This window comes from Ooceraea biroi, chromosome 4 (genome assembly GCF_003672135.1).
Source record: "Ooceraea biroi isolate clonal line C1 chromosome 4, Obir_v5.4, whole genome shotgun sequence".
Classification (NCBI taxonomy): domain Eukaryota; kingdom Metazoa; phylum Arthropoda; class Insecta; order Hymenoptera; family Formicidae; genus Ooceraea; species Ooceraea biroi.
In genome coordinates, this window is record NC_039509.1 from 15,541,937 (window position 1) to 15,557,157 (window position 15,221).

The 15,221-nt window shown below is 46.1% G+C and overlaps 1 protein-coding gene across 11 annotated transcripts in view; it reads right to left on the reverse strand.

Annotated features, from left to right (window-relative positions):
* Positions 1-15,207, reverse strand: part of LOC105284484 (potassium voltage-gated channel unc-103) — a 105,409-nt gene extending 90,202 nt beyond the window's left edge. For 2 of the 11 annotated variants that reach the window (XM_011348061.3, XM_026969171.1), the window contains exon 1: positions 10,675-13,214. In XM_011348061.3, the coding sequence (XP_011346363.1) occupies positions 10,675-10,750 (76 nt within the window). In that variant the 5' untranslated portion in view covers positions 10,751-13,214. Of the gene's footprint in view, positions 1-10,674; positions 13,217-15,066 lie in introns of those variants that run through there. The other 9 variants (XM_011348079.3, XM_026969170.1, XM_011348104.3 and 6 more) reach the window with 8 other exon arrangements.
* Positions 15,208-15,221: the final 14 nt, after the last annotated feature.

The window sequence follows — 15,221 nt, forward strand, 5'->3', positions numbered from 1 at the left end:
CGATTTTCGCTTCGTCAGGCAGACTAGGGTAGATACATCGGAGGAACATTCGACTCTCTTTTCACCACCAATGGAAATAATGGAATTGCCGCGGAGCGGTTTAATTTTTAATCTCGCGCGGACAATCTCCATTATCCTCGTCCTGTGCACATACACATACGCAAGAGCAACCAACACGATGGTACAGAATATTATACGACGGCGATGACGCGCGGGAGAATATTTTTGATAAAGCGTCTGTGTGAAGAAAAATGTAAGCAAAACAGTTCCAGTAAATCGCATGAGAGATAGGATTAAAAGGCGCCACATAAATCAGCCATTTATCTTGTGTCTCATAATTTTCGCCATCTAGAAAGACGGGCTTAATAGAATATCCTATCGCGCCAATCATTAAGCGGAGATACGAGACGTTTTCTATTAGAACAAACGCGATGTATCGATTACGCGGTTGCAGTCTTCGCGAGGCCGCAAATCGGGTTTAATCGCGATTAAAGATACCCGAGCGGATTAATTATTGTTCTGACAACTTTTGCTTCTCTTTTATGTCGATTATACGTATCTCCTTTCGCTGAGGGAGAAACGATCATCACGTGGCGCGCAGTGAGATCAATATCATAGTGCGCGTTCGGAATGCGATGATTTTGAATATTGCGTGACTAGGTTCCGTTAGCCGATACTCGCGCGCGATATGACGCGATATTACGTTACACAGAAATGCTGCTCGAGATGCAATTTCGATTTCACGCTCAAGAAATTCCTTAATAATTGCTACTTGTTACCAGAATTACGCCTCCCGATTAAAATCCACTTGGGCAGATTGTTTTCCGTCATCTCACGTCGTGTCATATCCTATCATGTCGTTTTCGGATCGTACTCATTCTTAAACACATGCAGCTGACACATCGAGCATCATACGCAGTAATTTTGTAACAATATTCCTCTCGTCTGCTGGAGCGATTAATTTGAAGCAGGAGCAGCAGGTGCATCTGAATGCCCCGTCGCTGGGTGATCTAGATAAAGAATTTACGGCTGCCGAGAGAAACAGGACTCGACGCCGCACCTTCTACGTGGCATTTTAATCGTGATTAATACCGTTGCCCGCATTTCCGCTGCAACCAGCGGGGAAGTGTTGTTTGCTGTCATGTGCACGAGATTGATGAGTCACCTTTTTCTACCTGCAGGATAAAACTGCAGGAAGCGCCTACAAATCCATGGATATAACTCTTTCGGCAAAAAATTATTCTGGCTTTATTTATTTTTGGGAGACTCACGATGCCTCGCATGTAATTCTTTCGTCGTTCCTGCGACAGAAACGAATCAGAGAAAGCAATCAATTCTCGAATCCTTTCTAATCTCTTAATTCATTTATCAAGTTCACAAAGAGAAGCGTGGGAAACAAGATAATACAATAAAGTTAACAAAGCCTGTGCTGTGAAAAGTTCGGATACGCGAGCCGTTTTATTTCGTTCCAAGGATCACGGCTCTCTCATTAGCACTCGTATTATCGCGCAAGTGCACTGCGACGCGCGCGCGCAGGATATATGTACATGTTATAGCTCGTACAGTGGTTGTACTTTCAAATTTGCGCAAATGTAATTAGGAAAGCACTTTGCGAGAATGAATCGCGTTCGCTATTGTAAACGTAATGTCGGGACGCTTTGCATTATCATTAACGCGACAGGCGTTAGTGTGTTACCTCGTATACGTTTCCGAACAGACAGTTCTGATTTTATTCCCGGTTCGAGTAACAGTTTCCCTCCGCCGGCCCTTATCGAGGCTTTCCGCTGCTATAAAGGGATCGCGAGGAAAATCCATGGCACGGTAGAATCGTCACGATAACCCCGTGGAAATTCTTGCGAGAGGCAAACTTCCACTTCGACAGGACAATCTCGAATGGGTATTTAGGGACGAGCAGCGCAGAGGGAGTAACGAAATTCGCATCGTGAATCGGGAGGAGGGCGGGCCATTTTAGGCATACCATCCCTTTTTACTAGGCTCATCTCGGCAAATTTATCGGCCGTAGACCAAAAATAAAATTTGCCGACGTTACTTTACGTCGATGACACGTTAGCTGTGGCAGGGCTGCTGTGGCCCTTTGCCAAGGATGTCACTTAGCTGCAAGAGCTACGCTCCGCCCGACCGCGCTTTTTTCGGTGCGCTCGCCACCCCCAAGCCCTTCTTTGAACCGTCAAGACCGTGAACGACCTGCAGTCTAGCACGCTATGTTCTCTTTCCACTGCGGTAAATTTTTCGTGACGGACTGTCTGGACGACTTAAGGTCGATCTCCATCCACGTCGTAACAACAATGGCTTCTGAGGTATCCGTGATCGAAACCCCGATGTGTCACAAAATGAAACGTCAGCATTAATAGCATGACCGAAGTTTTCGTTCAGATCAGTCAAGCAAGTTTCGAGAACAGGTGAAAACAATTAGAATGACATCGATCATCTTAACTAGCGATGTGAAAATACGTGCGCATGCATTTACGCGAGCGCAAGTGTTTTCTAAGGATGGACACAAGAAATCGAACGAGTGATCGATGAACTGTCTCTTCCATCGTTCGCCACTTTTTCCACTGTGTTACTCATCGTTACGTTTTGTCAAGTCGTTCCGTTCGACGGGGGGACGCCGCCGAAGAATGCAGCTCGCATTCGGTGCCAAGAACGCATTTGCGCTTATATACCCGTGACACCGAAGAAAATAGAAGTTCTACGAAAGAACGACAACTTTAAGATCGGCGAGATATAACTCAGACATCGGGGTATTTCGAGCATCTGCGTCATTAAGCAAAAAATGTGGAATTATCTTGGATCTTAACGAGATGAACGAAGTGGCGTCGGTGTTGATCGCAGTTCTGAATAATTTTCATGATATCAGTTTAAACAAGTGCGGCGATACGTCAGTCGCAGTAATTTAATGCGACAATTAGCGCGTTTATTGCCGGTATCCCTCGGCGTAATGCATAAAATTGATTCAAGATTCGCATCGAGCATGTGATATCGTTTTACGCGGAAACCGGTTTATTTTGATCCCGCGGAGAATCGCGTACATCGTCCAGATACATCGATATCTCGGTATTAAACCGTCTGACTTTTGTCGAAGGAAAATAAGCGAGGGCCGTTTGGCGTCTGACAAAAACGCAGACGCGTGTGACGCTGTATGAAATGATCAGTTTTATCGGCGATTGCCAAAGTGCTTCCTCAAGGCACAGCACGAGGAGGAAAGTCGCAGTACGTACAATAATAAACGTGGCCCGTGATCTTGAACGTTATACATGAACACGAAGTTGCAAGCGAATCGCAGTAAGTACAGTAATTAGGGTTCGCCGAGATGATTCCATGGCATCAAAGCCACTCGTGAAGATGGATTGCGGCGTTTCTGGTAAGTTCAAGTCTGCGAACTCAACTGCGTACGTCGACTAATCCGCGAGATAAATTGGAAACTTTCGCGTGTACTTCCGGGATGTACGGATGAGAAACGGAGGATTCCTAAAGTTCTTTCGTGCGTACGACATTCGTGCATCTAATACAAAATTCCTCTCATATGACTATTTACGAGAGGTTTGCGAAGTTATACCGTTTGCGAAGAATAATAATCATTGACAAGAATAGAAAATAATAATTGTTTTTAAATATGCAGACAATGTGTACGACGTATCGGATGAAGGTACTATTTTGGTTGCTTAAATTCTGTTGTTGACGTGATGATCGACATTGATATTTATTGATTGATGGATATCACGTGTAACGAAATTTGCGATGACATCCGCGAAGGAAACCTGCGTGAGATGCAACTGTCGCTTTATCTTTGAACGCTGCAGGCGCATTCGTCTGGTACCAGCGCAATCTTCAAAGCCGTTGCATCCCGCTGGCAAAGGGAAACACACCGAAATTAATGATCTCTTCCACGCCTCTCGTACGATCGAGCAAAATAAACAGCTGGTCCATCTGGTGGCAGCGAGACGGTGCATAAAAGAAGCAAAAATCGTAACGTCGGAGCAGATCCGACGACGATCTATTCCATTCTGGTCCCGGTTGCCGTCTGCAAGACATATCTTTGCGTGACCGTCGAGGACGCGACAGACAAAAATTCGGCGACAAATCTTCGAACGCGTTAAGTGCCAAATAAAACAACATCGGTTACCATGTCACCGTTACAAGACGCCAATAATAGTATAGATCGCAAGAGACGCTTGTAAGCGGATAAGCGATGAATAAGCGTTTCATTGCAAACGATACTTCAGAGAGAAACATCTTCCCGACACTCAGCAAATCTGAAAGTTCTCACTTCCCCTTGGGTTTATTTTCAATGCGGAAATATCTTTCGCTGTGCTCTGAATTTTTTCAAAGCCGGGGCAAGTGATTTGACGTGCAGGTGTTATTCGAATGCCGGAAGATTGACGCGTTCGACCGGACTTCACTCGTCGATACGCTCCGCGCGCGTGTCGCTTCGCGGGTCTGTTCATCTCGTTAGAATGTTAAAGGTCTCGCAGGCGAAAATACATCGTCGCATTCGGCCGGCAACGAGCCCGACGATTTATCTGTTGTCCAAAATTCGCGAGATGACAAACGTATGGTCGTCACGTGGACGGAGCAATTCCGTGAGTACCTCAATCGGGATTAAAATAGACCCACGCGTACTTCCCAAGTGTCGATAAATATGTAACTACGTAGCTCAGCCGCGAAGAGGCATGCGGCCGATCCACGAGAGGGAAAGAGTGAGATCTCGGGGTCGAGGTTAGCGAAAAATAGTTTGACGATAAAACAGCCAATGATCGGCGAACACATGAATTCGTGGCGCCAAGCGTCGCGTTCTCATACCGGCGCGTCACGTTTTCGATATCTTAAAATAAAATATCCTAGACACTGCGCGAGAGATACATGCTCTGATTGACTGACACGAAGAAATTATATTCGTATTTTCGATCAGGCGTAAACGTTTCGTATTTCTTGGATTCAACTAGAAGAGATTGAGATGTCCGAATTGCAATTTGTAATACAATGCCGCGCACGTCAGGGCATCATAAAAAAGGATAAATTAATAAATGATAAAAGTAAAAATACGTTTTACGTGAAATATTCAAGTGGGAAACAGTGCGGAGTTCTCGACCGATGTCCTCACTGGCACACTCTCGGTTTCCGGTTCATCAGGAAATGTATCTTTCATATCGCTTCCCGCACGTTGCAATAGAGCCACAGATAGCTGTCGCCGCGGACCATTGGTGTCCGCAGAAAAAAGAGCCTGGCGGATACTCGAGGACCGCGGAAAATTTTAAATACCCATTCTGGCGAGTGTCCAAAGTTTCTAGACGAATTTACACGCGCGGTCGCACGAGCGTACGCGCATGCATCATGCACGTATGCGCGCCACGCGAGCGAAATCGCGCGGATCCGCCGACGATTCATCGTGATTTCCGTCAACTCGCCGGAGTCATTGTCATCGGAAGAAACTTTCTCTTTGTTCCGAGGTGGGAGACGGTCAAAACGTGACACGGCCATCGTCTTTTCGCACATCTCGATTTTCGAAAGCCGTCGTGCAAAAGTGGGTCAGCCGAGACCTTCGAGGTCTCTAATCGACCCTGGTCCCACTCGGCTCGGTGAATCACTTTCGCAACGCGTAAATCTCGAGTCGTCGTAGATGAAAGATCGCTGCTCGTCGGTCGCGACAACAAGTGGTAACGACGGAAAAATGAGCGATTACGCGAGTTATATGAAGAATGACCTAAGTATAAAACGACCACACAGTTTCGCGGATTGTGTAATTTCATCAGGTACATTGATTTCTGCGTGCAATTTTTCCATCACGCTTCGGTGCGAGAGACATCAAGTGCTACGCCAGGAGTAACGAGTTCATCACGATTTTCCACATTAGGCGAAGCAGGAAAGTGGATCAATCGGAGTTTCTGTCCTCGAAGTTTCTGATCGACCCTGGCGTGCCGTGTCAAGTCAACATCTCTAATGGAAATTTGCGCGCCGCGCGTTGCAGCGTGAACGTTTGATGTGCAAAAGCATTGCGACAAGCGAAATGGCGACGAGTTCAAAGGGGACGAAAACAGACTTAAGTGGCTGCTTGATCTACCGTAACAGTGACTTTTAACGTTTACAGACGCGCGGGTGTCTGAAAGAAAGACTTTCGAGTGTCTAAATAAAGGATTCCATTTGCCTTAGGTCGATTATGCCTGGAGTCCTCTCGCGCATTCAAACTGTCATCAATTGCATCCTCACTCTTAAGATTAAAGGAAAGTTTACGGAATCTTTTATCAAACGTCCAACGAGAAGATGAATTATCGCTAATCATCATTTCATAATCATTCCACCGACTAATGAAAAAATTTAAAATATTTTTAATCATATTTTTTTCGCTAAAGTAATACATATTTCTTTGTGAAACATAATTACGCAATGATTCAGCTTGAATTCTGTTCATGAACATGCGAGTGCATTTCTTGCGAGTGACAGCGTGTCTGCTCTACGGGCGAGTAGAAATAACAGATCATTGTTTATTATCCGTAAGATTAAGTTCTTAAGTTGAAGTTCTCTGACAATGAGATAAAGGATAACGGTGGGTAAAACCGATCCTGACAAAGAGATCTCCATCGCTGACGAGCTAAAAGGGAAGCCGCAGTCCCAATTGTCGACTTTTAATAGCTTCGTACACGAAATGCGAAGCTCGTGCCAGGTTCCTGGTGTCACACATCGTCGGCTTTGGCTTCTACCCTTTGCCGTTCGTTCTATGTGCGTGCGAGCGTTACGGGACGATTCGCAAAGCGAACTTTGCGTGTCCTTGACACGAATGGCAGTCGTCGATCGGCCTCCATCTCGGAGATCACATCATACATCATACGGCACATCATATAAAATCATAATAAATTACTTGCGATTCGTAGATATAACACATTATCGATTTTTAATTTAGACATTTCACGTCACAATTTAATATCATTCGGGAGAGAAAAATGCGTGGTATTGAAGAGTCGATTATTCATCATAAAACCTTATTAATAATTTAATAACTATACTTCTCAGATGTATTTTATATCATTTATCTTGCACTTCCTCGGGCATTGATCATTAGTCTTTGAACAAAACGCTTGGAAAGGTAGCACATAGAATTGTTACAGAACGCGTCAGACCTTTATGCTCCCAGGAGACGACACTTATAAAGACATTTATAAGGACACAGCTTTTTATAAGAAAACGTCCTTTTCTGCATGTAAAGGTCGAAGAGGAACGACTCTGCAAACTTTCGCAAATTCCATCAAGTCCGCAGACCCTATCTATTATCATAGGAAAAAAGTCAAGTGTATCTCATTCGGGATTTTGGAGATAGAGGAAAGCTTGAATTTACGACTGCGTCGTCTTAGCTGATTTGAGAACTTACATTGTCGTCGGGGAGAATTCAGAGGGATCTGGCATACATTGCTATCCATTCAGCAGCAAGGAGGATAAATTTCCGACAAAGGATTCAACTCCGCACGCATGCCTTCAAAACTGTCTGATTTTTTTGCGACGCGACGGCGGCGGTGTAATTTGTCACAGTTGGCGACGAGAAGCGGACGGGTCGCGCGGACACGTCGTATTCGATTACCGTTCAAGAGGACAGGTGAAGAAGACCGGGCGTACACGGAGCGATTTGTTGTAAGGGTCGCTAGGTCATGCGACGGAGGATGAGGAGGTGCGGTGCGGCGAGCGGTAAGAACGAAAGGAAAAAAGGGTAAACGTGCCGGACATACGGGCAGCGGTGTGCTGCAGAGGAGACGTCAGATTAGAAGCCACGACCTGGCTGGCACACATACATATTTTTTATTATATAAATTAGCGCACGAGGGTCTTCCCCCGTGGAGAGAAGTTAATGCCTATTACCGCGTACCTTCCCCCTCGCATCTGCCGCGAACAAACTCGCCGGCGGTGATCTCATCGCGCGAATTTTTTCCGCGAGTATCGGCGAGTCGCGCGAAAGGGGGTGGAAAATGAACGAGCCTGAAGAGATTCATCGATTGCCACCGGCACAATGACACGAAGTGGCCCTTGAGTAATACACGCGAGGCGAAGGGATTGTCAGCACTTCAAACTTTCCCTGCGATACTTTGCGCGCGCGCACACACGAGCTATCGAGGAACAGACTACGATGTGTATTTTAGAGGCTTTTATTTTTTTATTGAAAATTAATCTCAGCGAGAATCTGACTATTAAAATCTTGTTAATTTAGAATGTAAAATATTTATGGCAATTGATTCGTACAGTTCATACATCTCGTAAATTCTTTAATTACTTTAGCGTTACGTATTTTGAAGTTGATTCGAATGACTCGTGATATTTGCGTCAGTGGCTATGTCGAAGAAAAATTGAGTCGTTACCAGGAGGAAATGAACCGTCGAAATCCTACCAAATATCGGACAACATCGGTTGTTGAACCGATATTGACGCTGAGAATCCAATACGTGAAATCGTTATCCGATCACATTGCGAGCTTCACTTTTCTATCGTGTGCCAGTAAAATTGACACCTTCGCTTCGGCGCGGTTTCATCGTCCAGGAGAATCGCGGTCATTCGTTTAACGATTAAGCGACTAGTGTCAGGTTCGCTTTAATTGACGCGACATTATCTGCTGCGTAATATCGTTTATTAAATTAAGTGACCTAAGAATCGTTCTCCAATCTGCGCTACGAAAAATGCAATTCCGTTCGCTGCGTAATTGCGATTTTTTGCTTCAATGAGGAGACCGAGAATAAAGAAGATAGCATTGCAAAATTATTCAATTACATTACGACTCTCGAGTTTGCTTTTATTCTGTTATAATGACTGCAGTAAGTAATTTTGTAGTATTTATCTCGTACCAATAAATGCAATTCAATTTTCAGTTATATTAATTAAAGATATCCAGATAAGTGAATACAATATGGAAAATTTACATGTGTAAAGTTTGTTTGTGTAAATGTAATTTAATTTTGTGTCTATTTCTGTATTTCTTATTTCTTCCCAAGCAGTGGATTGTCTCACTGGTAACAGCTCAGGGTAAACTAAATCCTCTGTTTAAAAAATTCTTTTCCCGTCTTCCGGAAGGATATAATCAGTTTCCCAAGAGGATGCGGCCTGCAGAATCGCATTTAAATGGCTAACAGAGTTTACGTATTCCGCTGCAGTATTTAAGCTATGTAATTCCGTGTTTAGAAAACTGCGTACGCGAATGTGATATTCAGATATATTAAAATGTATAAGAACAATTTTCCAAGTTGCTTCGTTGTATATCTGCGTTCCAAGTTAAGTGAGAACGCAAATTTCTTTATAAATCCGATATTAACTGCGCGAGAACGCATACATTAGCATCTCGTTATGACAATGAGTTTCATTGCGCGTATATCGCGTTTCGTCAAGCTGCACGATAATATCGTATCATAAATATGAAATCATTTTCATACCACCTAATAGTTCAATCAGTTAACCTTGAACTACAATATCAGCACATGAAAGTTCGTATCAAAATAAAAAGCACGTTACACTGCTCTATAAAATATCTTTACATGAAAATCTTGCACAAAGTGAGACTGCAGTAAGGGATGTACAGAACTCTCTTATCTAAACCCATGACCATCTCAAGGAGATTTCTCGTCAGCAAATCGCAACTGTACAAAAGAAATCGGCAGTATTCCTACCCCTTTATTCCCTCGCCTCTTCCTTTTCGCGATCAATTCGAACCCCCTGATGTGCTTCCCTCGCAAGGACCCGAGGCATCTCTGGAGTGATATTGCCAGTGACATGCATTGTCCCATTGTGACATAGAGCTACCCCTTTCCTCCATTTAACTGAACCCTTTCATGTTCACTCCGCGCCACTGTTAGAATATTTTACATAATATTGAAAATGAACCCCCAACATGTTTGCATGCTTCGCATATTTCTCTCAGTCGAAATGTTCCCCAGTACTTCGATTATGTTTCCGCCTCCTGTCAGGGACAGCATGTACAAGTGGCCACACACATTTTCAGTCTTGACCTTTGAAGTAAATCGTCATTTAGCGAAACGGTAGCGGTAGCGAACGTTGCGGACTGACCGACATTTACATGTAAATGATGGTGTTAATTGTTAGCTCACGAGAGAGGGAGAGAGAGGGAGGGAGGAGGATATTACGAGTTTCTCAAATTAATGTAAAATGCGTTCACATTAATTTACATTCTGTGGTCGTTGCAGTACAAATGATCTTGAATACTACAATTCGTGCAGTGCAACAATACGATAAGTACTGTCGGAGTACCGGACGTGATATGTTATGAAAATTTATGGTAATCGAAGGAAACAATGCATTTCGTGTGCTCACACCAACGTGTTCTTTGAGAACTTAAGTCTCTTTGTCAAATAACTAGTTGCCATGTTGTGCGCTTGAACAGTAAAACTGTTGAATTAATCGGTGCCTGGCGGAGACGTCATTATCATAATTTACATAATTAACACAATATTACGCATTGACTTCGATATTGCCGCGTGAAGTGCAGCGTGGATTATTTCGCGCAGCAGAATTATAATTTTATTCAATACACACTGGGAGCTAATTGCCCGCATGCGACTGTCGTAGCCACGATTGTTGAGCATTTCGTCCTCAAAATGCCAATGAGTCGTTTAGTATTCGCGAATAGGATTTACAATCGCGTCGTCGTCATCGCCCGAGTCCTCCACTCACCGTGAGTATCGAACTTCCTGATGATGGTCTCGATGATCGTAGTTCTAGGCGCCACGTGACCCCGTCTAACAGGCATCTCAGGAACAGGATTCCCAGGTACCTGGGCAGCCGAGACTTCCGCGTTCGACCGTGTGGGCACACCCGCGCCCAATCTTTATCAATTATGTATATCGCGCAGTAACACTAAAGCACTAGGAAAACACTCGCGGCGTACAATGCAGCACGAGCACGGTAGAAAAAAGCACAGCACGAGTTGAGCATAGTAATCAGCCGTAGACGAGAGTAACGTAACGCGACTTGACTCGAAGAGGAGAAATGAAAAAATTCGTTGCTGTAGTCGGACGAGGCCGAGTCGGATCAGCGTCTGCTTTCTTCAGGCCTCTTAACGTGAAGGCGACGCGAGGTTGAACGAGGAAGGCCTCGCCGTCCAGGCGATCGTTTATTGCGATTCTGTGCCTATCTGTCTGCTACGAATATCCAGATGCGCTGTATGTGTGTGATCGTTGTTCTTGGTCTCCCGTTTTCTTCGCGGTGTCAATGTCCCGAATAGACGTTTGTTTGGACCCAGAGTTCTCATCTACGTGGATAAACGTTTAAGGTCGTCAGCGTGACGCGTCGTGACGGTTCCTCCCGCCGTCGTCGATCCGAGGACGCGGAGAGGATCGTGGCCACCTCGTCGCACGACCGACGTACGTATAGCACGTGTACGCGCTGCCGCCTCCCGATGTGCGTCGCGACGCGCGTGTCCGTCTCAAGAGACGTGATCCACGCGAGAAAACATCTATTTATAAGTGGGAACGAGTATCGGTCGGTGCGTTCTCGCGACAGGTCGTGGTCGGCCGCTGGAAAGTCCCGCGGAACTCCAACGACGATCTAGGAGACAGCGATCTACGATGATGCCTCCGTCACACGCCGGCAACGTCTGTTCACCGAGCGATTCGTCTCCTCTCGTCGACAGCGTCTCATATCGCGTCGATGCCCCCGCGTCTGTCGTCGTGGAGTGTGGAGGTGCGAAGGCCACGCGATGCGCCACGATCTCACGATCCAACTTGCGATCAAGCACCCTAAACACAGCCAAGAAACGAAGATACCAACGCGATGGGGGTCAGCGGCCTCGTGGTTTCGATCTTCGGGAAGTTCCTAACCACAGCCACTTTTCCGCGATACTCGCGGATCTCGTTCGACCTCGTGGGATCGAAATCAGGCTTCGCGACAATCGGGATCGCGGACTGTGGACGTCTCGGGGAGGCGCATGGCTCGGACATTTCCACGACGTCGTCGTTTGATCGCTCGCGTCTCAACGAGGAACGTTTTTCGTTGAAGACGATTCGACTTCGAACGACGAGCGACTTCGATGGCCGTGCGAAGGGAGACGGGCGTCGCGACGAACGGAGTACTAGAGGTGTCCGCGGTTACGACGACGTTAAAGGCACGTGGTGTGTTTGCAGTCGAGCTTACGTGGAATCTCGCGATCGGATCGATTCCTCCTCGGCTGGTCGGCCCGATGCGAGCAGCAGCGCTTGCTAAAATCGAATGTCCGGCTCTTTCCCTCCTCTCTCTTTGCCTGTCTCTTTCTTTCTCTCCCTCTCTCTCGCGACCGGTCAGCTGTGCATCTCCGCTTAAACACGGCAACGGTTATTTTTGTACTTCTTCCTCATCCTCCGCGACCATGTCCGACTACCGCTGTTGTCGCGGTTTCTCTCGTCCCTCTCGGTTCATGCAACCACACTAAATCCCGTAAGGTCCACTGCATGCGTCTCTCGCGTGTCACCGAAGAACGAGCACGGTCACGTCAAGATCAGATCGTTACGGGAAATGACATTGCGCGGAGATTAGCCGAGGTTTCTGGGTGACACATAATAACGGTTGCGTTTCCAACACTCTTTTTCCTCGTTTGGTTTTACCGTCATAACCCTGTCCTACTGATACGACGATTCATCAACACAGGTCACAGTCGATCTCACTATCGGTCCCATATTTCACGTGGTATCGGAGCCGCGCTGTCCTCGCGTCGCCGAACGAACGCGCGCGAACGACCCACCACGCCTTCCGCAACCCGGAACGCAAAGATATGATGCCCTCTCGTTGACCTCGCGGGCTCTTCGACCCTCTTTTCGGGGTCGTCAGTCGTCGGTGGAGACACCTGGCACGGTCTCTGTTCCGTCTCCGGCCGGCGCACTTCCAGAAGAAGGTCGCCGAAACTGTTGCTCCACCGCGTGCTCGTAAGCCACCCTCTTCCCTTTCGTTCCGCGGCTGTCGCGGTACACAAGGGACGTCGCGAGGATTCGAGTTTCGAATGGCCCGATGACGACGTCGCGACGCTGCAGACGCGATCCCCACGTCGCTTATCCCGTGTCTCGCGGTTCGGCGAGTCGCCGTCGTGTGTTCGGTCGGAGAACTGAGAACGCGAGAGGTGGCGCGAGACGGGCCGACGTCTCTTCTCTTTCTCTCTCTCTCTCTTCCTCTCTCTCTCTCCTTCGATCACGACGTCGGCAGCGGTGGTGGCGACGACGAGGACGACAACGACGACGGCGACGACGACGACGCCGACAACGTCGGTACCTAACGGAGGGGGACAGCCGGTCGTGCACAGCGCCTGCGTTGTGGAGGCATACATCCCCACCCAGGGTCACCCACCACAATTACACGCCGTCCTCCCAGCCGTCGCGTCCGCTACCCTCCGTTCGCCTTTCCCCTCTGGTGTTACCCTTCCCCTGTCCGCTGATAATATTGATAAGACTTCGCGCCGGTCACGCCGACCACCCTCTTCGGCGGCGCCCTTCTGTCTTCCATACCGGGGGTGATAGGTTTCGGGGTTGCACTCGGTTGCGGAACGATGTATGTACATATGTCGATTTGCACGGACGTAATCATATTATGCCTTGTCACGCTCTAAGATTTTATAATACCGCCTGGTTTGTTCAGTATTGTAAAGCGTCCACTTGCTACTACAGGGGAGTACCTCGCGAGAGGTTAGAAAATTTAGTAATTTTCTTTGAACAGAGATGCAATAAAATGTCCCTTTCTCGCAGTTTTTGTGCTAACGGGGCAGCGCAAGAGCAGTAGGATGCATAACACCATGCTACGTATTGAAATGACTGATTTAATAAGAAAATACACTGCTTTTAGTAATACTGACTTATCAAAACGAAAACTAAATATATATGTAAAAAAACACGACTCGACTCGTTCGCGCTCTTGTACGTTCGTGCTCGCTCGTACGTAACGAACCGAAAAACCAAAAACTTCGCGTCGCTCTAACCACACGCATGCGCAGCGTACGTATAGCAAACTCAAACGTATTATTATATATTTCTAACATTTTGTAGCACTGAAATATATTGCTTATTATAATATGCAAACAATTCTGTTGGAGTAAGCAAGCCGAATGTGAAGAATTTGTTTTCAGTCTCTTGATTTCTCTGTGCATAATTTAATTAACCAGAAAGACCTTTACGTAATGTAATTCGAAAAGAATCAACGTCTCGCTATTTTCACTAAAGAAAAATTAACTCTGGATTGTCAGAGCTTTTGAGGATGTCATGTATACGAAAAGATATTATATTGATGATCGTAACGATCACTCTTTCCATATTTTATTACCATGTGACATTATTTTATCTGATCTTCTGTTCTATTCCACATAAAAACAGAATAAATATTTTACTTCCGTTCGAATGTAAAAGTTCATATTTATTCAAGCCCAAGTTTGTTATGCAAATAGAAAATATCGAAGTTTTATTCTACAAACGCGAGGTAAGTTACAGCAGTTTCATAAAGTTATTATAACGCTGATAAGAAAACATGCTTTTTACAAGTATCGACATGTGTAAGTGGAAACAATTTGCGCTTCGTAACGTTGCAAAAGTACATTTTCGTTAACATAGTTTTCATGGAAAATGGAATTTCAACGAACGCAGTGATACCGACACGTACATCGATAACTCGCGGATATCGCGTTCTCTGTCGGCAAACTCGAGAGTTATCGCGAAGTGGTCGGTACGATTAAGAGAATTCTGGATAAAAGAGAACGAATCGTTACGATGTGCCAGTAATTCATGATTTTACCAGCACAGCGAGCTGACGATAAGAGAAGTTCTACTGTACAAACTTTCCTTCTTTTAACGCGTTTTGCGTTCTACTTTCAGCACATTAGCGTACAGCGAAACAGTCGAACAAACTTGACGTACGCATGCTGTACGCAAACGTTTCACGTTTGCGTAGTGAAAACTACGCGTACACGGTGCTAATGTAGCTTTAGCGAGTAAAACATTCTCAAATTTTAATTCTCAGATATGATCAGACTTGGATGGAACGGCGCGTAAGCGACGAAACTTTGCCCGATCCAACATGTTCGCCATTTTGTAGAATACAGAACCGCGTGTCACTTACTTGTCGATCTGTCGGCGCCGCGTAAGTCCCTGTCGGCTTCCCGTTTCTCGCGTCGAGCTCGTACGGGCTACCATTCCGCGGGCATCGTTCGCGTGCGTCGCGTCGCACGCGTGATTCGCGCGGAATTCCGGCAAAGGGACGATCGCGAAACGGGA